The sequence below is a fragment of the Dendropsophus ebraccatus genome, chromosome 5 (assembly GCF_027789765.1).
Source record: "Dendropsophus ebraccatus isolate aDenEbr1 chromosome 5, aDenEbr1.pat, whole genome shotgun sequence".
In the NCBI taxonomy this organism is placed as follows: domain Eukaryota; kingdom Metazoa; phylum Chordata; class Amphibia; order Anura; family Hylidae; genus Dendropsophus; species Dendropsophus ebraccatus.
Genome location: NC_091458.1, coordinates 51,714,855 through 51,742,737, shown reverse-complemented (window position 1 = coordinate 51,742,737; position 27,883 = coordinate 51,714,855). Strand labels below are relative to the sequence as shown.

The following is a 27,883-nucleotide window of genomic DNA, read 5'->3' as shown; positions in this document are numbered from 1 at the left end:
TTGGAGCTGGAGCACTGGATTGCAGTAATAGTAGCATCTATGGATTTAGGATAAGAAGCACTGTGTACACCGCCTTTAGTTAAGGCATTAAAAATCCACTGACAGGTCCACTTTAAGGGAAAGTAGAAGACTCTAACCTACTGTTATATTTCTATAGCTCACAGGACGCTGAGAATGAAGGTAATTTTCACTAAAATTCAATTAATATGTAAATGAGGCATTTTGGTGCAGTATTAGGGTCCATTTACACAGAAAGATTATCTGACAGATTATCTGTCAAAGATTTGAAGCCAAAGCCAGGAATGGATTTGAAAAGAGGACAAATCTCAGGCTTTCCTTAATGACCTGATCTCATGATCTCTGTCCCTGGCTTTGGCTTCAAATCTTTGGCAGATTATCTGTCAGATAATCTTTCTGTGTAAATGGACCCTTACAGTCCTCAGTGCACCAATGAGCCCCGGACCTCATAATGGCTATTGAGGCAGCGTTGTGCAGTGACGTCTCCCCAACACTTATTGCTGCAGAGCGCTGAATGAATATTCATGAGGAGGGCAGGTGTGGTGTTGCACTGAGGGCTGTAGCCCCAACCCCTAGTGCACCAAAAAGAAACAGCTTTATTACTGGTACCTAATATAGCACAAAAACACTATTTAGGTCTGTTGTTACTTTCATTAATAATAAGAGCTGTCAAGTAACGCCCCCTCACTCCCCCTCCCATACTGGCTCCTGCTATCATGCAGGGAGGAAGAGGAATCCCAGCCTGCAGCTATTCAGGGGCTTTGGAAAGCCTCTTTGAACCAAAAAATAAAAATTTGTCTACATAATGGAAGCACAGATGGATACATGAAAGGTACCATGTGTTTTTTTTTTTGACCTAACAGTTATCTAACAGGGTCAGCAAATTTCCTCACACAATGCAAAATTCACACAGAGTAAACATATATTCTTTTTATTTTAAACATACAATATAAATGATTTAAAAAATAAGACTGGTTGAGTGCTTTCCACTAAATCCTTCCTATGAGATATTCTTTGTGGCACGGAGGGTCCTACAGGGTGGAGGCAAGAAGCAGCAAGATGATGGGTTAAAAGGACTGGAGCAGAACACAGTTATGTGACATATAGACAGAGAGAGAGCTTTGTATTATTTGGAAAAATTGTGATGGGGGGGGGGGGGGGGGGGGGGTTACTAAGACCAGACGCTCATATGTAAGACAACCCCCAGCACCTCAGGATTTATTGAGAGGAATAGCCTATTAATAAAGTCTCTGAATGCAATTTATTCTGGAACACATTGAATGCTGTGATTTAAAATGTGACAACCTTCTTCCAAAAACAGCACCACCCCTGTCCCCAGGCTGTGTGTGGTATTGCAATTCAGCTACATTCGCACCAGTGAAAAAGCTGCAAAACCCACATCCAAACTGAGGACAAGAGAGGTGCTGTTTTCAGAAGAAAGCAGACATGTTTTTTTTTAATCCTGGATAACCCTTTACCTCTGAAAGCTGGATAATATATCATTGGTGTTGTCCAATCTTATCTGCCTCAAGTTTTAAAAATAGGTGTTGCATATATAATGATGGTGTCATAAGAAGACAGATGATTTTGACAAGAAAAATGACTAAAAATGTCAAACTATGAAATTCAATATAAAAAAATAGCAATATTAGCATCTTCCAACATAAAAAGGAATTCGAATAGCGAACTTTACCAAAACTAGAGAAACAACTATATGGTCCACATGATATCATTTAGGAAGGGATATTGATGTACACGGATCAATGTCCCCATAATTGCATATTAGCTGAAAGCGACCACACAGGTAGCATACAAATACCTGATGTATACTGAATCTGTGTATGTATGAGACATCTGTCAGCAAAGGGTGACCCTCTGAAAGGTTAAAGGGTGTTATCCAGCGCTACAAAAACATGGCCACTTTGCCCCCTACTCTTGTCTCCAGTTCATGTGTGGAAGGATGTGGAAGCTCCATTTACTTCAATGGAACTGAGTTTCAAAACCCCACCCAATCTGGAGACAAGAGAGGGGGGGAAAGGGGCCATGTTTTTGTAGCGCTGGATAACCCCTTTAAGGGCAGGGGTGTCAAACTCATGGCCCTTCAGCTGTTGAAAAACTACAATTCTCATCATGCCTTGATAGCCAAAGCTTTTCCAAACATGATGGCAACTGTAGTTTTCCAACAACTGGAGGGATATCACAATAATGCAGCCACTGCCCACAATGCTGCAGCTGGTAAGCTGAATATCCGGGTAGCCTGTATCTCTGCACTGCAGGTAAAGGACAGCGTACATAGTGCTCAAAGGAATACAACAATGCACAGAAACTATACAGAAAGGTCTGAGGTTTTTCTAATTTTAAAAAGCAAAAGACTTCTGTCCCAGCTTGTTTTCCCAAACCGGTGAATAAGCTCTGAGCTGCCATCTTTGATCATGATCTTTGTTATTTCCTTTTCCATGTCCCCACAGATGGATAGAGTATGGAAATGATCAAAGTCCTGTCTGCCGAGCTTACGCAGCCGCCGGGCCGCTGACCGATAACACTTCCAAGGCTGAGGCTCAATCAGTAAATAGTCACAGAGTGTTTTTAACCTATTAAGAAACTCCACCAGCCCATTGTCACCATGATTTAAGTGAATCCACATTGTTATGGACATACAGAATCCAATATGAAAGGAGGACTGGCCAAATCTGTCAAGGAAATTGTACAAGGTTCCCGACGATGACGCGTCTGTAATGTCCAGAGCAGAGAATGTGATGTCATCAGGGAAAGGGTTCGCAGCCTGGGCTCTAGTGATCAGGTCAGGGTCAATGTCACAGCACATGAAATGGACATTTGTCTTTGTTACTACACATCCCTCTGGCTGCACGAGATGGTTATAAAGCGCCAAACTCAATTCCTGCAGAGAGGAAACAAAAAGGGGGTAAAATTTCGGGAAAGCCTACTCCATAGTGTAATTCACTGGATAAATAGTAACAAGTAGAGAAAATGGGGTATTTTACATGAGAATATACTATGCTGTGCTGAGGGTCTCACTAATATGGACTGACTTTGTATATATATTGTACAGGAAATCTTACGTATGTTATCTGTATGATTATTATGGTATTGTTTGGTATTATTGGAACCTTTTTTAGTTTTAAAGAAAACAATTACAGTTTGGCTTAGAAAATACATTCCACTCCTGAGCTGGGAGATGAATTGGGAACATGAGATGCTGGCCTGGCTGACAACTGACGTCTCTAAGTGTATACACTGGCTACATAGAAGCACATAGGTTTACTACTTACACACAATATATATATATATATATATATATATATATATATATATATATATATATATATATATATATATATATATATATATATATATACACACACACACACATACACTGGATTACATATGTGAAAATATATAAATGTGGATCTATAGCACATTCACTTCTTGCTGTATATACGGAGTGCACACTTAAGTTCGGCGAAATGTTTTAATAAACTATTGTGTCGCCTCACAAAAGTTATACAAATCACCAATATAGACTTATTACGGGAAATGCTTACAAAGGGCTTTTTTTCCCTGCACTTACTACTGCATCAAGGCTTCACTTCCTGGATAACATGGTGATGTCACGACCCGACTCCCAGAGCTGTGCGGGCTGTGGCTGCTGGAGAGGATGATGGCAGAGGGATGCTCAGTGTCCCTCCAGTGCCCTGTGCCCCTCAGTTTCCCCCTGCCATCATCCTCTCCAGCAGCCACAGCCCGCACAGCTCTGGTGGGAGTCGGGTCGTGACATCACCATGTTATCCAGGAAGTGACATCACCATTTTATCCAGGAAGTGAAGCCTTGATGCAGTAGTAAGTTCAGGGAAAACACACTTTATAAGCATCTCCTGTAACAAGTGTATATTGGGGATTTGTATAACTTTTGGGGGAAAATAGAATACTTTAATAAACATTTTCGCTAGACTGGATCAGCACATGCCATACAAAACTGACAACAGGGGTCACCTGACTTCTACACTTGATAGGTGAGAGGCTATGAGGAGGAGGGGAAGCTGTCAGGCACCATGACACATGCCGCAGTGACGTCACTAAGGATTACGTGTGATGTCATGTATGTCAGGTGGCCAGAAACACCAGGAAAATATTCCAAGAAACCTTCAGATTACAAGTCAGGGCAGTTATATTTCTCTCCATGCAGAGTACCCCTTTAACAAGCACCACCAGACACGTGCTGCTTTACATCCACTCCTATTCCTGATACCCAGTGTGTCCTCCTCACTCACCCCCGTGTTACAGCCCACATCCAGCGCCAGCAGCGTCTCCTGCACCCCGCCATGTCTCCGCAGAAGCTCCAGCAGCAGTCCCGGGGGCAGGAGGCTTATGCGGGTTTCGGGCGGATGGAAGCTGTAGTAATTCGGAAAGTTTCCATACTGAGCGGCTCCCGGTTCTTGCCGGTACTCGGGCTCGGAATCATCCATCTTCACCGCGTCCTTGTTTCCGGCCGAGCACAGATACTTGCTACACTGCACGCTTCCGGTCCGCGGCCATGTTGCTGCTCGCGACACGTGAGTTCTGAGGTAGCCGCCATGTTTCTACACCTTGTGATGCTGCCATACTGCTGAGAGTGAAGATTACCTCTGCAATCACTTGGCTAATTCTATGTATATATCTCAAAAACAAACCTTGTTAACCTATGAGGTGGGGTGTGGGATCCCTCAGGAAGCTTCACTGACATCACTAGCCTGAAGTAAACAGGTACCTAGTTATTTGTAACATTATATTTAATCAGATTTACTTTTATTACCTTTGTTCCCTACAGCAAACCTTTCATGTCACTTATGAAATGGTCCGAGTGCTCTCCCTCCAGGGTTGGGTGGCATTTCTGACTGGGCCGTTCTTCATTCTAGTTACCTTGTTTCTGGCTAAGGGTCCTATTAGACTTAGCAGTTTTTAGCAATCGCACATGAGCGCTACCTGAAATTGTTCATCATATTATAGAGAACAATAGTCGTTAGTTACGATCATCACTACTACAATCGTTTACGCCGTCTGATTCCAGCAAATGAACAAACGATGTGGAATAAGGGTCCATTTACACAGATTATCTGACAGATTATTATCAACGGCACACAAACGATTCTTCGATCGTTGCCTGCATTTACATGAAATGATTATCGTCTAAATTCAAACAATATAAAAAAAATTTGTTTCTGTTATATGAAAAGTTATAGTTCTATCTCTGCTTGCTGTCAGTGAATTTAGGCATATGCACCTGTCTTTGTGTCTCAGCTCTGTATATTGTAAGTGTTATAAATGTTCTTAGAGTCTGGATGGAACTAGAATGTATTCATTCATAGTCAGCAAGCAGAGATCTAAACCTACACTACACCCGCCCACCTCTGGTAAACTGATGCCCGTTATGCAGCAAATAGCTACACCATGCGCTTGTCAGCTCAGCTACATCATCAGCTAGTATGGAATACATATTGGGGTGATGTGGTACAAAATCCGGAAACAAACAGTCCTGTGTTTACTGTGCAATAGTAATGACAGCAGTGGGCAGGAAAGGAAGCTAAGGCAGCGTGTACGCAAATGGACTAATCAGGGAAATGCATGATGGGAAATGTAGTTTCCTATCTTGGATATAGATCGGCTTTTAGAAAAACTTGCAACTCAGGAATGGCAGCAGCTAGAAAGACAGAAGACGGCTCAAAATACTCAGGGGGGCTTGGTGAGTAAGACCAGCTCTTATCGCTCTTAGGCGGATAACCCTTTTAATGCCTCAAACCTACATTTACTCAGAGATGCGTGACTTATCAACGCTTTTAAGTGTAATTTAGAAAAACTTTTGACTTGTCAGACAGACAAAAGTTTTGTTAAAGGGAACCTGTCACCCCCCGTACCGGGGTGACAGGCTCCCGACCCCCCGTTAGAGACCCCTATACTTACCTCATCCCGCCGGGTCCCGCTTCTGGAGGTGGTCGGGTCCCGGAGATCTCAGCCGCTGCAGCCCGGTGCGCGCGCTGAGAGATGAGTCCAACGCTCATAGAGAATGACAGGAGAGTCCAGCGCTCCGTCATTCTCTATGGGTGTTGGACTCATCTGTCAGCGCGCGCGCCGGGCTGCAGCGGCTGAGATCTCCGGGACCCGACCGAATCCAGAAGCGGGACCCGGCGGGATTAGGTAAGTATAGGGGGCTCTAACGGGGGGTCGGGAGCCTGTCACCCCGGCACGGGGGGTGACAGGTTCCCTTTAACTTGGGGTTTGAGTGTCAGACCCTGACCAAGACATCACTGGGGGAAGTGGATGTGGGCACACTTCCCTTTCCAGCTGCCTTCAGTCTCCGTCCAGCTGCACTTGCTCCTCGTTCCCTGATCGCTATTACATGCGTCGGCACTGCCTGGGTGATCGCTAGATCGTCCGGGCAGCCCATAGCAGATAGCAGCAGGCTGCTGCCGCCGCTCCTATTCCACGGAGCGACGGCAGCATATTGCTGCTATATTAGTCAGTTGTCTTTCAACATGTTAAAGGGGTACTCCAGCGTGGGGGCACATTGTACAAAACGATTATCGGCTGATATCAGCCGAATACGGCCGATAATCGTTTTGTGTAATAGGGCCTTAAGTCTGTGGAGATCGTGGCCAGCTAGGGAGTAGAGAACGCTACTGTGTGCTAATACTGTGTGCTACTCCTGGCAATATCTGTAAATTGGTCTAGGCCTTAAAGGGAACCAATCACGCCGAAAATCCATCTTAAGATAAGGAAACGTGCTGGCACATCACCCAGCATGTTTCCCAAACATCCCCCTGTAACCTCTGTGCCCCCCTCCATCAGTCAGTTATCTTACTTTGAAAAAGTCCCGCGCTGCATGTAAATTTCTGGCAAGTAGTCACGGTAGGCGGGTTTAGTCATGGTGGGCAGAATCAGTCACAGGTCCTGGGTGTCTGTAATGGCTGTTATCATGCCCAGAGGGGCGTGATTGAGAGGTCTGCCTTCCATCCACGTGACCGGACGGCTTGCGTTTCACGTCGGTGGCACGCTGACGTCATCCTCACGCAGCGCCGACGTCTTCCGGAGTCCGCGCATGCGCAGTACGGCGGGAGACGCCGCCGACGTACTGCGCATGCGCAGACTCCGGAAGACGCCGACGTGAAACGCAAGCCGCCCGGTCACGTTGATGGAAGGCATCAACGGGCGTGATTACAGCCATTACAGACGCCCAGGACCTGTTACTGATTCTGCCCACCATGACTAAATCCGCCCACCGTGACTACTTGCCGGAAATTTACATACAGTGCGGGACTTCTTCAAAGTAAGATAACTGACTGATGGAGGGGGGCACGGAGGTTACAGGGGGATGTTTGGGAAACGTGCTGGGTGATGTGCCAGCACGTTTCCTTATCTTAAAGGAGAAGTCCGGCCAAAATTATTTTTTTTATATGTTATTACTTATGGAAAGTTATACAATTTTCTAATGTACATTAATTATGGGAAATGCTCATATACTGCTATTTCCCTTAATTTAGTGTATCAGGAAGTGTTATGCACTGTACTTTTGTGACTTCATGAATACATTTATGGAATACTTTGGGGAGCAAGTGTCCTTGCTCCACAAAGTATCCCATAAATGTATTCAATGAATATATTTGCAGGGCACCGAGCAGGGAGGGAGAGAGGTGCAATCTACCTCCCCCCTCCCTGCTCGGTGCTGGGAACATATACAAAGTACTACTCCCCCATTATCTGCAGATAATGGGGGAGTAGTACCTTTTGCTATCCCTATCACATCGCCGCCGCCGCTCACACAGGGGCTGCTTTTCATGCCCCCCGCCGCTCCCCCTCCTCCTCCTGGCTTCAAACTTACTATCGCGCCGCTGATTCCCCGCCGCCCACGCCGCTTCTCACTATCCGGCCGGCCGCTGACTCCCGCACGCCCGTTCGCACGCCCCATTCCTCACACTCTCTGGCCGCCGCTCTCTGCTCTTGCATGCCGGCCGCGTCAGCCGGGTACACCAGGAAGCGCCGTGCTCCTGGCCGGGGTGGGGCAGGCATGCAAGAGCAGAGAGCGGCGGCCAGATAGTGTGAGGAACGGGGCGTACGAACGGGCGTGCGGGAGTCAGCGGCCTGCCGGATAGTGAGGAGCGGCGCGGGCGGCGGGGAATCAGCGGCGCGATAGTAAGTTTGAAGCCGGTAGGGGGAGCGGCGGGGGGCATGAAAAGCAGCCCCTGTGTGAACGGCGGTGGCGGCGGATAGCAAAAGGTAGTACTTTGTATATGTTCCCAGCACCAAGCAGGGAGGGGGGAGGTAGATGGCACCTCTCTCCCTCCCTGCTCGGTGCCCTGCAAATGTATTCATTGAATACATTTATGGGATACTTTGTGGAGCAAGGACACTTGCTCCCCAAAGTATTCCATAAATGTATTCATGAAGTCACAAAAGTACAGTGCATAACATTACATTACATACACTGTAATTCCTATGGAGTGTCCAGCAGGGGCGCACTATATATAGAAGTCAATGGTACTCATTGACTTCTATATAGAGAGCGCCCCCTGCTGGACACTCCATAGGAATTACACCCTTCGTCGTGACGTCACTGGTTCTGAGAGAATAACACTTCCTGATACACTAAATTAAGGGAAATAGCAGTATATGAGCATTTCCCATAATTAATGTACATTAGAAAATTGTATAACTTTCCATAAGTAATAACATATAAAAAAAATAATTTTGGCCGGACTTCTTCTTTAAGATGGATTTTCGCCGTGATTGGTTCCCTTTAACACTCAGACACTGAGCTATGAAAACTCTTGACCTATTTGTCTGAGGTAGACAAACAAAAAATGACTAGCACATCCCATGCCATTATTCACACTATACAGGTGCTTGCTGCCATGGCTGAAATACAGTGGCTGCTTTCATTTGGCTCGTGCATTCCACCTGAAGGGAGATTAGTTGGATCCTTCAATGTGTGCCCAATGTGTAGGCTTAGGGTCCTTTTACACACACAGATTATCTGACGGATATCTGGCAGATATTTGCAGCCAAAACCAGGAAAGGATTTTAAAGTGTCACTGTCGTTATAACTTTCAAAATCTAAATCAACAGTAGATGTGATATAAAGAAAGTTTGCAATTTACAGGTGCTATAGGATTATAAGCGTTCGTAGTGTGCCACCAATAGTACATGAAGGCACACTGAGGCTTTCTACTGATACATAGTACACAGGTATTTTCTTTTTCCTTCTGGAGGAGAATACAATGGTGAAGATAAATAAAAAGCATCTAATTGTTTACAGTCTTACAGTCCCCGTACGCTTCATACTTCTGTTGGCTGATTCCACCACTCACAATGGGATCAGCCATCAGTACAGAGTGTATGGTGGAGATAGGGGTTGGTGTGGTGGAAAATCACTGCCCGACCCCTTTGTTCTCTGAGAGAAATTAGCAGCCGACAAAAGTAGAAGGGGTATGAAGACTTTAAGACAATGTGAACCATATTTTGACCAGTATTGGGATTGACCATACAGTATCCCTAATGTCTTAAAGGATGAAACAAGGCAGAATACGAGCTCAGAAGAATATAAGTCTTTATTGTATCAATCTGCATGTCCGCTAGTAATTCACTGTTACTACAACTAAGATGGGATACAAAAATAGATATCATGCACAGAACTTCTCACGTTATCGTGCTGGTGTGATAGTCAATGGTGATGACAAGAAATACATGACTGGATATCAATCTATAAAAGTCACCAATGGCAGCTAAAAGGCTTTTATGAGATGAACATGGCTGATTTCTACCAGAGAAGACAAGACTCTGTCCTTGTCCATGGGATGTGTTAGTACAGGTATTGCAGCCCAGGTATATTCATGTAAAGAAGCTGAGCTGGAATTCCACGCTAAACCTATGGACAACAGTGATACTGTTCTGGTACACAGTAGTCATATTCTTATCATGTGTTATCCACAATTAGAAAAAGTCCAGCTACTTTCTTGCAAAAAGACAGCACCACCCCTGTCCTCAGGTTGTGTGTGGTATTACAATTCAGCTCAATTCATTTCAATGAAACTGAGCTGCACACTGAGGACAGGAGAGGTGCTGTTTCTGGAAGAAAACTACCATGTATGTCTAAGCCTGGACAACCACTGTTACTGTTCATACGTAACTACTAGAAGTCATAACGTCATTCAGGCAACTTCTAGGACATATTTTAGAATAGAATGATTTCAGAATAAGCCACATATCTACATTGCTTCTCTCACATGAATTCAATTACTTTGTATTTTTATTTTGGAGTGTCCAGATCACACAGAATTTTTATGGTGGTTGTCAGGTCTTCAGCAAGCGTTTGCCTGGCTGATAACAGCATTTAGGTTACAATTATGTGTGTGCCTTTAAGTTATAGTGTAAGAGATCTCAGTGTGTAGTGCCATATTGTTAAGCTAAGCAAAATGAATGAGTCTTAGCAGGCACCTGTTAAGAATGGTTATTTATTAACAGGGAATCTTTACTCGTGGCTAGTGCCGAACAACTGGAGGAAGAATGAAAAGATGTAGATGATGTCCAGGTAGATGTTGAGGGCTCCAAATATGTACTCTTCAGGACTGAGCGTGTAGCGTCGATTTCCCATCAACATCTGAGTGTCAAATGCTAAAAACTGTGGAAAAGAGAAACTTAAATATGCCTGCTCCAAAAATTAGCATAAAACAAAAAGTTAGCATAACATAAAATTATTAATATGAAATGGGAAAACTGTAAAATAGCATTTAAAGGAGTTTTGTAACGTGCCCCTGTCAATAAAAAAACAAAACAAAAAAACTTTTGGCATGATCGGTCAGCTCTTGTTGTTCAGACTCCACCAATCGTTAGAATATAAGCCCCTGCACACTGAGCAAAAGAGGTGTATTTTTGTCTGGATTTCGCACGAAAATCCACCTGTTTAAATTGCGCTTTCCGCTCAAAGAAGTGACATGCCATTTATTTGGGTGGATTCCGCTAGTGGAATTCAGTAGAAGTCAATGGGGCTTGAATTCTGCTCGAGTTCCGCTCAAATTCAGCTCCTATTCTGCCAGAGCAGAATAGAGGAGGAATTTCAAGCAGAAATCTTTCCTCTTCAATTCCTTATCTATTGCTCAGTGTGCATGAGCCCTCTGGCTTACTGCCTTTTCCTTCTTCATACAGAAGACAAGCTTCATACAATTAGGGTATGTTCACACTACGGTATCCGCACAGAATTTTAAGTGGAGTGTGCGTTGTGTGTCCCATCAATTGAAGTTCCGCCTGTGCCATTGATTCTTGGCATGTCCCACATGCACTCTGCCATTCGCCCAAAGATTTGACATGAGAATTGATGGTGGAGTATGTGTGAGACATGCTATTGAATCAATGGGACGGGTTGTTCTACTATGAACTTTAAATTCCTTGCTGAATCCGTAGTGTGAACATACCCATACACAGTAAGCTTGCAAGAGAAGCATTTACCTTTTTTATTTTAGAATGACAGTGATAAGGGGTAACCCAGTAAAAAAAAATGTTTTTACATCAACTGGTGTCAGATGTAAAATTTGTAAACTACTTCTATTTAAAAATCTCAAGGGTTCTAGTACCTAACAGCTATTGTATGTCCTGCAGGAAGTGGTGTACTCTTTTTCCATTCCTCTGATTTCTGCTGCCACCTCTGTATGTGACAGGAAATATCCAGATCAGCAGCAAATCCCCATAGAAAACCTCTCCTGCTGTGCACAGTTCCTGACATGGACAGAGGTGGCAGCAGAGAGCACTGTGTCAGACTAGAAATAATACACCAATTCCTGCAGGGCATATAGCAGCTTATAAGCATGGAAAACTTAAGATTTATAAATAGAAGTAATTTACAAATCTGCATACCTTTGTGACACTTTTTTTTCTTTGGATCAGCCCTTTAATAAATACAATGACTATCAATATAGAGTGTTAATATGCATAGATAGCATACAAGGAGATCCCCTCTTATATGACCTAGAGTAAAGAATCACTGAAAATAAACAGCACTGCCTAGTGAACCTGTCCGCCATGTAATATTACATTGGTGAATGCAGGGAAAATTTATGGCCAAACGAGGCTTCTCAGGGTAAAACCAGCTGCTATTCAAGGGTTAGAAATGCAACAAGATCAGCTGATTTATGTCTTAATAAATGTCCCCCGATAAGTTTAATATGAAGTTGTTATTGGAATATGAGTTCAATAATGCAGCATAGTTAACTAGAGATTACACATTGAACCTAAATATACAATAATATCAGAGGATGCAGCGTATAGATACCTATATTCATTGTTTGTACCTACCAGGGTAAACACTATGGCCCCAAGAACAGCATAAATCGCATGCAGCCATGGCACCTAGAAACAAAGAACAAGTATAGTAATATTTTGTAGACTATTAACAGTAAAGGAATCACTATTTGTGGACAAAGTACAAATAATTGGTCATTCAAGATGCACAGAAGCTTCTGGTTTTTACATATACAACAAGAGTTGGTTACTTACATATTGGAATGGAATTAAGATGACAAGGAAGAGTCCACTGAATAGAAGTACCATGACCAGTGTAAAGAGGACGCCTTGGCAAGAGGTGAAGTCGAACTGTGAAAAGAAAGATATAAGAAGTCAGATACTAAAGGAGGCAACAGAGCTTATACTGTAGTCCTATCTACAATGGAGAGATACAGCTTATGACCAATCACTACTGGCCTATACAATTTGTCCTCCTTGGCTTTCTCCTGGTTTTTGGTATAATTTTGACAAATATGTGCACAGAATTGGATAAGTAATGCATAACTGTGAGGTGCTTGGGATATAAAGTCATACATACTGTATGCTACATATACATAGGCTATATGCATACTAGGTATAAATACTAGATTAGTCTAGATTCGCACAGGATGGATCCACAGCGGATTTCATGATGCAAATTCGCAGTAAAATCCGCTGTGGATCCCTTCACTGCAATTTTCAATGAGATTACATACTTGCAGTGGGATTGTCATGCTGCGAGTATGTAAATGCTGGCCCCCTTACCCAGCCGCTGCCCGTAGCAAACTTTACCTGGTCCATCTCCGGCTGCATCTGAGGCTCCTGGTCAACGTAGGTCCCGTTCAGCCAATCAGTGCACAGCCCCACCGTAGTCACTGGCTGGCTAAGCGGGAGCAGGTCCAGGTACAGTACGCTCCGGGCGGCTGCAGGTTAAGAGGGCCAGCATTTACATACTCGCAGCGAGATGACAATCCGGCTGCGAGTATGTAATCTCATTTAAAATGACAGTGAAGGGATCCGCTGCTAATTCTTCCTGTGTGAATCTAGCCTAAAAGTATGTTGCATAATACAGTTTACCTAAAGAGGTTTGTTTACTTATTTTTTTTGCTGTTTTCAGATTATTAGGCATTAACGGGTGGATTATAAGGATGGAACCTGATCCATGTGTATTGGGGGTCTTCACCAACATGTGGACATAGACCTTCCCTGACAGGTTCTACTGATACCTCACACATCATTTTTATAGTTACTACCATGACAGTCACTATTTAAATGGGTAGTTTACTCCAGGATAAAGGGGGTCACCTGTATTCTGTTAATCCTATCCTATCTAGCAGATGAGAAGTGGCCACATGTATGTCTGGCTTTCTCTTTTGTAGTCTAGGATAGACTGGCTTGACTGTCGGCTAACTGTTCTTTTGACCGACAGCTGTTTCTCTCAAGCTCAACAATCGCAATAACTACGGAACGTTAATGTGTTTTCTATAGAGAGAGGAGGGTAAGCTGCCACCATGCGGTACGGACACTTCTACTACATGCGCAGTGCTCAATTAGTATTGTGTATCTGAACACTGAGAAGACAGAAGGTATAAAGAGCCTGAATCATAGATGTGACTGTACAGAAGAATAATGCAGAATGGTGCAATTGTAAAGGCCTCCTCCATAAAGCCCACTGACATCTTAAAAGGGCAAGAAGTCAGTCACTAATGGGATAAGCACTGCATGGATTTCCATTTAACAGCATGAAACTTACTGTAACTTCATAATCTCTCACCTTAGTTTGGAAGCTGAATAAAGTCACAGCAAGGCAGACAAGAGCGGTAATTCCAAGACAAAGGATCACAGACTTGGTGTTATAATAGCTGAGAAGAAAGAGTATTGAGAAATTAAAAAGCCTTTTTCTACAGGTATCTGTTTAGTATTATAAAAGAGTTATAGCAACTGCAACCACAGTGTACAAATGATCCTATTGACCTCAATGGTGTTTAATTAATGCAATGATGAGCTGAAAATGCAGATGAAAACCCATTGAGTTCCCACAATATGAACAAGCAGCGTGTCAGTACAGTACCGCAAATATTTTAACAGTTTTAGAGTTCCCAGCATCATAATAAATGCTGATGCCGGAAGCTCTAAGGTCCAGGATGCAGAATACCGTCTATGCAAAGACAGTATTTTACGAACGTGAGAATGGCCCCTAAGGCTAGGTTCACACTATATTAAAACAACGGCCGTATTTCATAACAATGGCCATTGTCGGGCAAACAAAATTTATTTGTTTATTTGTTTACCCGACAGCGGCTGTTGTTGTGAAATACGGACGTTGTTTTTACAGTGTGAACCTAGCCTAAGGATTGAACATTGAATTTGAAGAGAGGCTACCTCTATTAGGTGGCATTGTACAGCTAACTATTTTCCCTCTTGAAATTAGCCACTTTGCATACTATTTTTTTTTCTGTGGAGCATTCAGCAGTTTGTAAGATTCCATACATTTGTTTGGTAGTTTACCTAAGGTATACTAGCCCCTTAGTCCCACCCTTTAAAAGGGTTATCCAGTGCTACAAAAACATGGCCACTTTCTTTTAGAGACAACACGACTTGTCTCCAGTTTAGGTGCAATTTACAATTAAGCTCCATTCATTTCAATTGAACTGAGCAGCAAAACCCCGCCCAAGCTGGAGACGAGGGGTGCTGTCTCTGGAAGAAAGTGGCCATGTTTTTGTAGTGCTGGATAACCGTTTTAATCTGCTCATTGCTGGTCATTCAAGTGAATACAAGGATGGGCCAGGTCTGGCAGAGTTTAAGCGACTATCTGTGATTTGGTTTCAGCTCTGGCTTATCCAGTGGATACAGATGGGGGGCCCTCTACTAAAATGTATCTTCAAGGGACAAATCCTTTTATCATTGAGTAAATAATGTAGCTCCAGATACTATGGAAATCATAGTGCCTTCTAAAAGCTTTCTAAATAATCAATGTCTTTACCTGGATAACATCGCTGTAACGTATGCCATGGAAAGAGTCTGCAAAAAAGAACACTTCTTTATGAACAGTGAAATATGAACTTTGCATCATGCTAATATCTCTAGGTAAATAGTATGTAGTGAAGGGTCTGCAGCACATTGGCATAGGTGAAAAAAATGCAGTTTATTCCAAAAGGTGCAAAGAACAAACAGGATGCGACATTTCACATCAAGCATGCTTGACAATGGTTCTGTGAGAGAACCGAAACATTGTATCCTGTTTGTTGTTTGTTGGAATAAACTGCATTTTTTCACCTATGTTGGTGTCCTGCGGACTCTTTGCTACTAGCTGTTTGGGACTCCCTGCCAAGGGATTTACTACCCCTAGCACCTGCAACACTGGATTTGGAAGTGCAGCCTCCTCTACTATCTACCTAGGTAAATAGTAGGATGTATGTCTCACTGCCCCTTCCATGCTGTTATATGGGCATATATTTCAATTGTACCAAATGAGCAGCATTGGGATAATTATTTGTCTGCCCTCTAAACAGTGTGCAGTACCCTTTTCGTTTAGGTGCAGTAACACAGGACTTGGTACTTGTTATTTAGGGAAGGTCATTCATTTAGGCTACCCCTTCCATGTCATTGGATGAGCAGAACTCCTATGTATACTGAGCACTCTCCTCAGTCATATCATGGTGGCATAGTAGTCTCAAGCCAAACACAGTTGGACTAAGGCCCTTAAGAAAGACTGGCCTCATTCACAGACCGCACAGACTGCTCACACTATAGACAACACCAAAAATACACTGTTAAACACCTGCACCACTGCAGACCTTTCATTTACTACACCTTAAATAACCTGTAACTCGATTATTGATACTACACCTAAACCACTCTAGGCCTCCAAGGATAGTATTCTACCTCCATAAGATGTAAATAAGTTATAATTCTTAAAGAAACAGGTATATTAAATGAAACCCCTTTAATCATCCAAGAATACAAGGAATATTATGGATCACCAAGGATTATTATGGACCACCAAGGATATTACTCTGAAAACACCATCGTTTACCAGGTATACTAAAGCAGACCTGTTGCCAGGAAAAAGGATGTAAAAAAATCTGATGGCTTTATAGGACAAGTAGTCGTGATTCCAGGCATACCCTCATTATCCCCATAATCCTTACTAGGATGTAGATACAAGTTTTTCTTGTTAATATGCAAATCTGGGTTAAAAGCCCAGGGGGTGCCCCCTAGCCTGGCAAGAGCCCAGGTGTGTCCTGCCCATGCCCCCTTTATCTAGTAGCTGTCAGACAGATGGGGTAGGTGGATGCAAGCGGGTATAGAAGCAGTGATCAAAAGGACATGGGCTGGATCTTGCCCAGGATTTGCATATTAATAAGACATGTTGGCATTGGAAAGGAGTATGGATATAAAAAGGTATGTTTGGCATCATTATGATTAGCCATATCTAGCCATGTGCTTATCTACACCCGTTTTCTTCCTGGCAGGTGTGTTTTAATGTTAACCCAAAACTGACTAGACCAAAAATATTTTAACTCCTAAATCACCAGGCATATGTTCTTGACTCGTATCCAATATATCAATATTATAGATCACCACAGATATTTGGGATATTAAGTATTATGGCTTCTGGTTTAGTAGACCTTTTTCTGTGGGTTAAATTACATTGTTGCCCTTTTCAAAATTTGTTAACCTGTTAGTTTGATCAGCCATGCTTGAAATCTCTGTTTTCGTAGAGACTCTGCAAGACCTTTGTGACTGGGCTTCAATTTTTTAAGCTTAATTGCAAAGCCATTGTGTTAAAAATGCCTCTAGTGGTCTGTGGGTTGTGGTACCAACAGACCAAAAGTTTCCTCTGTACTTACAAAGATAGTGAGGAGAATCAGGTTCCATGGGAAGTACCTCCTGTAAATGAAAAAAGGTGACCAATGTTAAACTTTACAACTTATAGAGCAGAACACTAATGCACAATGTCACGCTAACCCCATAGGTTTACCTATAGTACTTTGGGAAACTATAGATAGATATTTGTCATTCTCTGCTAGTAGGCCAATAAACTGAGACCACAATTCTTTCAGGTTGAAAATATGTCCCTTCCACGCATGAGGTTAAACCCTATGCCTACTCTTCTACAATGTGAGAAAAAAAGTGGAGCCCGAAAACATCTATAAAGCAGATGTACCATCAGGTACATCACTTTGGGTTTTTCACATGAACAGACCAGCCCCGATTCCCACCGCCAGGTTCCCCCGAACAGCGTCGGTCTATCCCTGAGCATGGGCCTGGCACAAAGCACTGGAGGTAGACCTGCTGGCCCCCAGTGTGACAAAGCCCCCTCCACTCTGTTACACCATGGGGGGGCCCTGTGCTTCATGCTTTGCTGGTGCTCGGGAATAGACCGGGGGGCCGTTAAAAAAAAAAAGGACCACCGGCATCCCCGCTCTGGGGCTGATGGTACATTCACTTTAAGGGTTTTCATTTCCAGCATGTGGTATTGTTGTGGGCATTTTGATTGTTACTACAAGGGTCTCTTATTAATATGTATTCTTAAAGGGACTCTGTACCCACAATCTGACCCCCCCCAAACCACTTGTACCTTCAGACAGCTGCTTTTAATCCAAGATCTGTCCTGTGGTCCGTTTGGCAGGTGATGCAGTTATTGTCCTAAAAAACAACTTTTAAACTTACAGCCCCGTGCCCTACAGGAGTATCTCTGCCCCAACTTTGCACCACCCCTCCGTCCCTCCTTCCCACCCTCTTCATCATTAGGAATGCCACTGGAACATATTTTCTCCATGCTAAACATTTGCACAGGTGTCTTAACGATCCAGCCCATGTGCCGGGCTGAAACAGGTGGGGAATAGTAGGCAATCTGCCTGGAGCTTTCCTAATGAGAGGTTGTGCCAGCCTAATGCATACACAATGTAGGCCACTCCCGTAGGGCACGGGGCTGCCAGTTTAACCCCTTAACGACATCGGGCGTAAATTTACGCCCTCGCGCCCTGGTACTTAACGCATCAGGGCGTAAATTTACGCCCGTGTTTCCCCGATCGCTGTGTGTTCGCACACAGCGATCGGGGACGATGGCCTGCTATAAATCATGGCAGGCCATCTTAGCTTCTCAGCACGGGCGGTGGTTAACACCCCCCGTGCTTACGATCGCCGCTATTGGCTGATCAATTCAGATCAGCCAATAGCGGCGATCGGAACCTTTCCGGGTCATCGGTGACCCGATGACCCGGAAAAAATGACGGTCGGTGCTGTCCGAGGACGGCACCGACCGCCATTACTGTAAAAAGTAATGGTGGTCACGGTGCCACCGGCCCCATCGCCATGAACGGCCGGCCGATACCGACCGGCCGTTCACGGCGATCGGGCCGGTGGCACGGCGATCAGAGTCCACAAAAATAGTAAATACCTGCTCTGGACCCCTCAGCTAGGTAGCTGAGGGGTCCAGAGCAGGTATTTGTACATTACTCACCTGTCCCGGGGTCCTGATCGGCGTCTTCTGGGTTCGCGGCGTCCTCCGTCATTCCGTCGAGTCTTCGGCTATTTCCGGCGGTCCCCATCGGCTTTTTTCGGCTCCAGCCTCGTCTTTTTCCGGATTTTGTGCTCTGCTGCCCTCTAGCGGCTGATATGTGTAATACACTTATCAGCAGCTACAGGGATGTTCAGAATGTAGAAAAAGTGTTTTTTTTTCCAAATTTTCTTTTTCTATTTTCCGCACCCTATCGCCACTGAGTGTTGATCAGCATCGCACAAAAGTGCGCTGCTAATCAGCAACTCCTCCTTTTTGGTGTAGGGTGTTTTTTTCTATATTCTACTGCCACGGTCTGCTGATAAGTGCCGCACATAGTAGCGGCATTTATCAGCAACTCCTTTGTTGCCGTAGGTTTTTTTTTTTTATAGTTACTGTAAAAAAAACACGTAAAAAACACTACATTACACCACACTACATTGAATAAAGTTTGACACTACACCACTACATACCCCATATACCAATCCTCGTATAAAAATGGCCCCCAGGGTGTTTTCGGCGTCAGAGGGATACGTTATTATTGCCTCCGACATCGAAACAGCCAGTGAGGATGAATGGGGGGATCCTTCGTTCCTTCATTCATATTCATCATCCTCATCATCCAGTGACGTGTCTGGGGGTAGCGTAGCGTACGCTGCCCTCCAGACACGTCTTTTCCGCCAGTACCGTCCCAATAAGAGATCACGGTATGGCGTGAAATTCTACAAACTCTGTGAGAGTACCTCAGGGTACACTTACAGATATAGGGTACGTGCACACTGCGGAATGGCGAAGGATAACCCTTCGTGCATTCCGCAGCTGGCACCCGCCGGCGGACTAATGCGGGCGCGTGTCTCCACCCGTGTCATAGACTCCAATCTATGCATGGGCGGATTCCATCGTCCATCCAAAGAATGAACACGTTGGACGGAGAGCGGAATCCGCCCGTGCATAGAATGGAGTCTATGACACGGATGGAGATGTGCATCTGCATCACTCCGCCGGTGGGTGCCAGCTGCGGAATGCACGAAGGGTTATCTGTCGCGATTCCGCTGTGTGCACGTACCCTTAGAGTGTATGTAGGAAGGGACACCCGAATCCAGCCCTAGATGCCCCCAGATGCCCCCCATCCTCGGAACAAGTGGGAAGATCGTCCGGGAACTGATCTTCACACTGCTGGATAAAGGTTACCACCTGTACGGGGATAACTTTTATACCAGCACCCCCTCTTCCGGTCCCTCGCTGCCCGAGCTACTGTAGCTTGCGGCACGATCCGAAAATATCAGAGGCAGTAATAGAGCCCTAATATTTAGCAGCCATGGAGTGGACCCAGCGCTTCTGGATATGAAGGACCCCGTATCGCACCAGGACAACATTTTCCAGGTGACGTCCCCCACACTGGAAAACAGGAAACCCCAGAAGAAGTGCAGAGTGTGGGGTAACAGGAGGATCAGGAAGGACACCATTTTCCAGTGTGACGCCTGTCCTGATCACCCCGGCCTCTGAATACTGGATCGCTTCAAGGCGCACCACACGTCATTGGGGTTCTACATTATCTAAATTCTGTCCCTTATTCCTATTTCAGGGGTCACGTTGATCCAGGGATTATTCTGATCACCATTATGGAGTCGGGAAGGAATTTTTTCCCTGTGATGAGGCTACTGTCGTCTGCCTCACGAGGGTTTTTTGCCTTTCTCTGGATCAACACAGATTGAGTTTGATGGACACCTGTCATTTTCAACCTTATAAACTAATAATTGGCCTAATACCCCCAAATAAATTAGAATTGTCCCTTTTCCCCAGCTAAATAGATATGGCCGCCATTCCCATTAGAGACTTGCCATGATGCAATTACAAAGCCTCTGTGCTGCCAGGACAGTAGAAACCCCCCACAAGTGACCCCATTCTGGAAACTACACCCCATAAGGAATCTAACAAGGGGGGCAGCGGGAATATGGCCCCCTGGTGACAGCCACATTTGGGACGTGAAAATGAAAAAAATGGTATTTTTTATTTTCTCGGCACATGTTCTACGTAAGTGCCCGTCACCAGTGGGGTCCATATGCTCACTGCACCCCTTGTTAGATTCCTTATGGGGTGTAGTTTCCAGAATGGGGTCACTTGTCGGGGGTTTTTACTGTCCTGGCAGCACAGGAGCTTTGTAATTGCAACATGGCCTCCATCCTCCATTCCAGCCTCTAAATGGCGCTCTGTCCCTTTGGTGGCTTGCCCTGTGCCCATATGGCACATTATGCCCACATGTGGGGTATTTTCGTACTCAGGGGAAACTACCCTACACGTTTTGTGTTCATTTTCTTTTTTAACCCCTTGTGGAAATGGAAAAAATCAAGGCTAGACCAACATTTAGTGTAATTTTTGTAAAATTTTTACTCTAAATCATTAATCTTGTCATGATTTTTTCATTTTCACAAGGGGCTAAAAGATAAAAAAAAACACTAAATGTGTAGCGCAATTTCCCCGTAGTACGGAAATACCCCACGTGTGGACATAAAGCGCCATGCGGGTGCAGGGTAAGCCTCCGAAGGGAAGGAGCGCCCTTTGGTTTTTGAAGGCTGGATTTGGATGGAATGGATTTCGAGGGGCCATGTTGCATCCAAAAGGCCCCTGTGTTGCCAAGACAGTTGAAACCCCCCACAAGTGACCCCCTTATGGAAACTACACCCCTCAAGGAATGTAAAAAGGGGTGTAGTGAGCATATGGACCCCACTGGTGACGGGCACAAATGTGGAACATTGTGGCGTGAAAATGAAATATTACATTTTTTACACTATAATGTTGGTTTAGCCTTGAATTTATCATTTTCACAAGGGGTTAAAAGAGGAAAAAAAAATGTGTAGAGCAATTCCCCCTGAGTCCGTAAATACCCCACATGTGGACATAAAGCGCCATGTGGGCGCAGGGCTAACCTCGGAAGGGAAGGAGCGCCATTTGGATTTTGGAGGTTGGATTTAGCTAGAATAGATGATGAACGCCATGTCGCGTTTACAGAGCCCTCGTGCTGCCAAAACACTGGAAACCCCCCACAAGTGACCCCATTCTGGAAACTACACCCCTCAAGGAATCTAACAAGGGGTGCAGTGAGGATATTGACCCCTTGATGACGGGCACATTTGTGCCATGAAAGTGAAAAAATGAAAATATTCCCTTTCACGTCACAATTTTCCGCATTTGTGCCAGTCACCAGTGGGGTCCATATGCTCACTGAACCCCTTGTTAGATTCCTTGAGGGGTGTAGTTTCCAGAATGGGGTCACTTGTGGGGGGTGTCCAGTGTCTTGGCAGCACGAGGGCTTTGTAAATGCGACATGGCCCTTGAAATCCTTTCCAGTGAAATTCAGCTTCCAAAAGCCAATTGGCGCTTCTTCCCTTTTGGAGGCTCGTCCTGCGCCCCCTTGGCGCTTTATCGCCACATGTGGGGTATTTCCATACTCGGGAGAAACTGCGCTACACATTTTGTGTCTTTATTTTCCTCTTATCCCTTTAAGAAAATGAAAAATTGAAGGCTAGAACGTTTTAGTGTAAAAATTAAATTTTTCTTTTTTCACGCCGTATTGTTCGGAACATCTGTGAAGCACCTGTGGGGTCCAGATGCTCACCGCACCCCTTGTTACATTCCTTGAGGGGTGTAGTTTTCTAAATGGTGTCCCTTTAGGGGTGTTTTTTAGGTTTTGGCACCCCAGAGCCTCTGCCAACCTGAAGTGGTACAGTCAGAAATGACCAAATATAACGGAGCCATTGAAATTCACTAGGCACTCCTTTATATCTGAGGCTTGTGGTTGTGTCAAATAGCGCAATAGGGCCACATATGGGGTATTTCTATAAACTGCAGAAACGGGGCAATCAATATTGGGGTGCATTTCTCTGGTAATAGGTTTATAATTATGAAAAATATTGGATTACAATAAAATCTCTGCACAGAAAATTTAAATTTTCAAATTTCTTACACACTTAGCTTTTATTTCTGTGACTCCCCTAAAGGCTTAAAAAAACTTTCTGGATATGCTTTTGCAGTGTGGGGGGTGCAGTTTCTGAAATGGGGTGCTTAGTGGGGCTTTCTAACATACAGGCCCCTCAAATACACTTTAATTAAACCTGAACAGGTCCCTAAAAATATCTGATTTTGAAATTTTACTGAAAAATTGGAAATTTGCTGCTAATGTTTTAAGCTTTCTATTGTCTAAAAAAAATTAAAGATCGTTTAATAAATGCCGCCAACATAAAGTAGACATGTTGCTAATGCTATTTAATATATAATTTATGTGGTATAACCACTTTCTGTATACGCAAAAAAGTTTCAAAGTTGGAAAAATGCATTTTTTTTCACATTTTTTTCACGTTATTTGGGGTTTTTTCATAAAGATTCGTTATGAGTATCGACTCCAATTTACCAGAAATGTGAAGTACAATATGTCACGAGAAAACAATCTAAGAATCAGCCGGATTGGTAAAAGCATCCCGAAGTTATTAATGAATAAAGTGACACTGGTCATATTCATAAAATTTGTCTCTGTCATTAAGGCCATTTCAGGCTCTGTCCTTAAGGGGTTAAAAGTTTTTTAGCACAATAACTGAATCGCCTGCCAAACAGACCGCAGGATAGATCTTGGATTAAAAGCAGCTATCTGAAGGTACAAGCAGTTTGGGGGGGTCAGATTGTGGGTACAGAGTCGCTTTAAGTGGCATCATTTTGTTTTTACAATTTAGATAACACAGCCTGTTCCAGGTGACGCCAGGTAATTAAAGCCTACCTTGGTCCGGTGCAGCAGGCAAGAACCAGATAAGTGGTAAAGAATACAGCACTGCAGATAAAAAAATCTAAAATATTAATAACCCTGAAGCCTGAAAAGAAACATGGGACATAACATACAATTTATTGTGTTGATAACATCTGTTCAGCTTGGCCAAAATTAGTCATATTTTTATTGTATCTACTGAGCACTCTTTGACATAGCCACTTTTCTCCAGACACAACACCACTCTTGTCTCCAGTTTGGGTGCAGGGTTTGTAATGCTGCGTTTACACGAAGCGATAATTTGACGATTTAACGATTTTGAAGCAACGATTTGAAGCAACGATTTTGAAGCAATGATCAGCGTTTAGACAAATAAATCGTTAGAAAATTCATAATAAAAATCGTTATTACAATTGTTTTTAAGATCGCTTAAGCCCATCTTTCACATAGGGTGAATCTTTGAAAGGCTGTTTACACGAAGCGATCTGCGATTTTTAGCGAACGGCGATTTGAGAACATGTTGAAAGATCAAAATGAATGATTTCTCGCTCGTCGCTTAATTGTTTGCTGTGTTTACACGGAACGATTATCGCTCAAAAGCGATAGTTAATGCGAAAATTCGACTGATAATCATTTCTTGTAAACGCAGCATAACTCAGTTCCATTGAAGTGAACGAAGCTTAATTGCAAACCACACCTGAACTGGAGACAGGAGTCGTGATGTCTCTGGAAGAAAGCGGGCATGTTTTTGCACCGCTGTTTAACCCCTTCAACATTTTTGCTTAGTTTTACAGTCCTAGGCTATGTTCACACAACGTCAAAAATGGAGAAAAAACATCCGATTTCGCTATTTAAAAAAAGTCAGTTTTTGCAGCAATTTAACTGACTTCAATGCAATTGCATTGAAGTCTATGGAAAGATGGACGTCCTATGCACACAATGCATTGGAAAACTGACGTTTTTGCCGCGGATGTCAAAATAATGAACATGAACATTATTTTCGGACATTTTTTGCAAATAGCGGACGTTTTGTATTAGTTGTTCACACACAGTTCTTCTATTGTCACCGTTCTTTCTCCGTTTTTACTATTAAATTCAATGGATTTTTCAATTAAGCCACAACCAAAGGGCAATTAGTAACCCCAAACTAAGATAATGTGCAAACACCCGTCATTGCGGGATGCCAGGGTTCGAAAAATGTCCGTTATTTTAGACTCAAAATAACGGATGTCATTTTAAACGGAGCTGAAAAAAACGTGTGAACATAGCCCTATAATGACTCCTATTTTTTGTTTCTGCACTTGTACACAGCCCATGTGATTTTCCAGTGTAAAGTTCTACAGTGGCCTGTGAGTTGCCTTCTATGTATGCTTCCATGTAGAGGGTAACTTTCTCCCTTCTGCTATCTATAACACTGGCTCAGGTTTATCAATCTGTCTGAGACAGGGATGTAGTTTTCTTTAGACAGATAGCAACCAATCACAAATCAGCTTTTCTTTCCCAAAATGAGCTGTGATTGGTTGCTATTTGTCTAAGAAAAATAACACATTGATAAATCTGGGCCAGTGTTCTTACACAGTTTTTTTTTTGCAGTGTCATCTGTGGGGGGGGGGGGGGGGACCTTTTTGCCACTTTCTGGCAATTTTTATCAAAACCTTCTCTGAGTAACAGCTAAGACTAAAGCCCCTATTACACAGGGCGACTGGAGGAGCAAACGAGCCTTGTCATCGCTCGTTTGCTCCTTGATCCCTGCTATTACACGCAGCGGCAGCGAGAGGGTGAGTACGGCGGGGGCCGCGACAAGGCTGTCCAGGTGATCGCTAGATCATCTGGGCAGCTCATAGAGGATAGCAGCAGTCTGCTGCCACTGCTCCTATTCCATGGAGCGACGGCAGCAGATCGCTACTATCACAGTCTTTTTTTTTTTTAACATGTTGAAAGACAAACGACAGCAACGATCAGTCAACATTGTTCATGTCGACTGATCGTTGCCTTCTATTACATGGGAATCGTTCCGTGTAATAGGGCCTTAAAAGTTTAAAGAAGACTATTAAGTCAGTTGCTTCATACTGCTTTCAGCCAGCCACAATAAAAATAAGTTCAGTACCAAGGTTTCATGAGCCTTTAGGCTACATTTTAGTTCTTAATTCATGTTTGAAGCCAAATTCAGAATTATGATGGTTCGCAAGTGGGCGTTGTAGGAGCTCATATGACTGATGCATATTTTGAGTATAGCTGTAGGTGTTAGTAAAGATGAAGTTTTGTCTATTTCCAGGGACAACCAGAATTTGCAAAACAAGTATGTACTGTGTATGAAACAATGTACTGTAGATTGCGACTAGTTAAAATAAACCTCAGCTTTAAATAATATTTACTTAAATTTCTTTTTGTATATTCTTATTTCCAGTATTTTATTTTTTTTCCACAATTTTAACAAATGTCAAATAGAAAAACAATACATACAAAGTGGACATAAGGGGTAATGTAGCATTATGAAAATATAGCTGTTTTCTCTCAGAAACAGTGCCTCTCGTGTCCTCAGTTTGTATGTGGTACTGCAGATCAGAGTTGTAATCCTGCACACAATCAGAGGATAAGAATGGTGCTGTTTTTGGAAGAAAAAAGCTATGTTTTTCTAATCCTGCATAACCACTTTAAGGCCAAAAGAGCAGCCTTCAATTCATGTATATCTGAGACATTGTAATTGAGGTTTTATAGCCATACTTACTAGGAAGCCCAGTACCATCCAGGGTTTGCTTGAACATATTCCTTCACTGGATCACTAAAAGGGAAGCAAATCCAACTTATATAATTACTGTGTTTCTCCAAAAATAAACTCTACCCCCAAAATAAGCCCTAGTTACAGTGAGCACTGCCAGGGCTAGGTTGTGTCACGGAGACAGAGAATCAGCATATCATAGCTCCCAACTATCCTGGACAGGTGCCCCCTCAGGGGCAGCAACTTTATTAGTCAGTCTCTTTATTAAATATTGTGCAACAATTGGATAGATTTATTGCAGTAAGCAAGCCGAAAACAGGCAGTATAAGATATACAAATGGCGTTATAAATATTACAAATGATAAAATGTTATTACACAAGACAATCATTCCTAAAGCCTCTGTAACACTCACCTGAAGGTAAAAACAGCCACAACTGCCACAGTAACCAGCAGCTGTAAGGAAAGGATTGAATACACCTGAAAGATAGGAAGAAGAGAACAACAAGATATTTGTGACAGAAGGGATACAATCTCGTGATTTCACCACTGTCACGTTCTCTCCACCAGAACAATGGCTCAGTGTTTAGCCTCATACAGCTTTCTCTTCATCTCTCACTTTGATATATTTTCATTATGAAATCATTTCACTTTACACTTTCGAGCTTCTACCCCCACACTTACCTTCCTGATAAATGACCGACGTACTCTTTCATCCTCCCAGCTCATTGAGGTCAGCATCTCGGTGTCTCCAGAATAGGCTGCACTGCCGTAGCCAGGGCTGCCGCCTGTATGAGAGGGGGACAGTTTACTGGTCACAGTACTGGAGCGAGCAGCTGCCTACAGATGCCAGGCCAGTGTCCCATCACAGGAAAAATCACATCCAATCCCTTATACTAGCATGGGGTGCCATGTACACAGCACAGAGTAACATAATGCTTGTATACACTGTTGTGTAAAGACGTGCTTCTATAGGACTATATCTACATAACACAGCATCCATTTGTCTGTATGTAATATTTTCTAATAATATGGAGGTATAGTATGGCCCAAAAATGTGCCATTGGTGCCACATTATACTCAGAGCTTCAAGAGTGCCATAGTACAACTCTGTATGGTCTATACTGTAGAATTCACATTATACCAACAATCTCCTGCTCCATAGCAAAAATTTAAATGGGCACTGTCATTAAAAAGTTGGGCCATCCAGGTTACATACACAGGGAAGAAGAGGAGCAAGGGTAGAGGAGCTCTTCTTCATCCCTTTAGAACAAAGGGCTCAGAGTTTATGGTCAACTATCCCTATGACTTTACCTTGTATAAGTAAAAGAAAGCATGAACCTTTCACTTTTTCCCACATTTGGTTGGTGTTATTGCAGGAGGAGCTATTTTCATGTACACATAGGAGGGTATGTATCATTTGAATAATAATTTTTGTACTTGCACTTTTTCCATGCTGCACAAAAATCTCTGGTCCATGTGCAAAAATTATCATTAGGAGCATAGGCCTTGATAAATATTGTGCAAAAAAGTTAGTAGTTAACAGAAAACCCCGCCCCCTCCAAGTAAAAATAAAAAAAATGGCGCAAC

General features: G+C 43.4%; 2 protein-coding genes across 2 annotated transcripts in view; both read right to left on the bottom strand.

The window, feature by feature from the left end:
* Nucleotides 1-1,185: 1,185 nt before the first annotated feature.
* Nucleotides 1,186-4,512, bottom strand: BCDIN3D (BCDIN3 domain containing RNA methyltransferase). Its single transcript, XM_069970167.1, has 2 exons — nucleotides 4,308-4,512; nucleotides 1,186-2,917 (listed from the first exon to the last, which is right to left on the bottom strand). Exons 1-2 carry the CDS (start codon nucleotides 4,500-4,502, stop codon nucleotides 2,345-2,347), a joined length of 768 nt encoding a protein of 255 aa, XP_069826268.1. The 5' UTR covers nucleotides 4,503-4,512; the 3' UTR covers nucleotides 1,186-2,344.
* Nucleotides 4,513-10,503: 5,991 nt separating this feature from the next.
* LOC138793555 (protein lifeguard 2-like) overlaps nucleotides 10,504-27,883 on the bottom strand; it is a 53,522-nt gene continuing 36,142 nt past the window's right edge. The window contains exons 5-14 of the mRNA XM_069972167.1: nucleotides 26,978-27,081; nucleotides 26,709-26,773; nucleotides 26,305-26,358; nucleotides 23,592-23,642; nucleotides 17,172-17,211; nucleotides 15,302-15,339; nucleotides 14,093-14,180; nucleotides 12,553-12,648; nucleotides 12,352-12,405; nucleotides 10,504-10,684 (exon numbers count right to left, since the gene is read on the bottom strand). Of these exons, the coding sequence (XP_069828268.1) occupies nucleotides 10,535-10,684; nucleotides 12,352-12,405; nucleotides 12,553-12,648; nucleotides 14,093-14,180; nucleotides 15,302-15,339; nucleotides 17,172-17,211; nucleotides 23,592-23,642; nucleotides 26,305-26,358; nucleotides 26,709-26,773; nucleotides 26,978-27,081 (740 nt within the window). The 3' untranslated portion in view covers nucleotides 10,504-10,534. The remainder of the gene's footprint in view (nucleotides 10,685-12,351; nucleotides 12,406-12,552; nucleotides 12,649-14,092; nucleotides 14,181-15,301; nucleotides 15,340-17,171; nucleotides 17,212-23,591; nucleotides 23,643-26,304; nucleotides 26,359-26,708; nucleotides 26,774-26,977; nucleotides 27,082-27,883) is intronic.

Coding starts and splice junctions, on each gene's coding strand:
- BCDIN3D (XM_069970167.1), bottom strand. CDS start 4,502: ATGGATGATTCCGAGCCCGAGTACCGGCAAGAACCGGGAGCCGCTCAG. Junction 2,918..4,307: donor ATGTGGGCTGTAACACGGGG/GTGAGTGAGGAG, acceptor TCCTCTCTGCAG/GAATTGAGTTTGGCGCTTTA.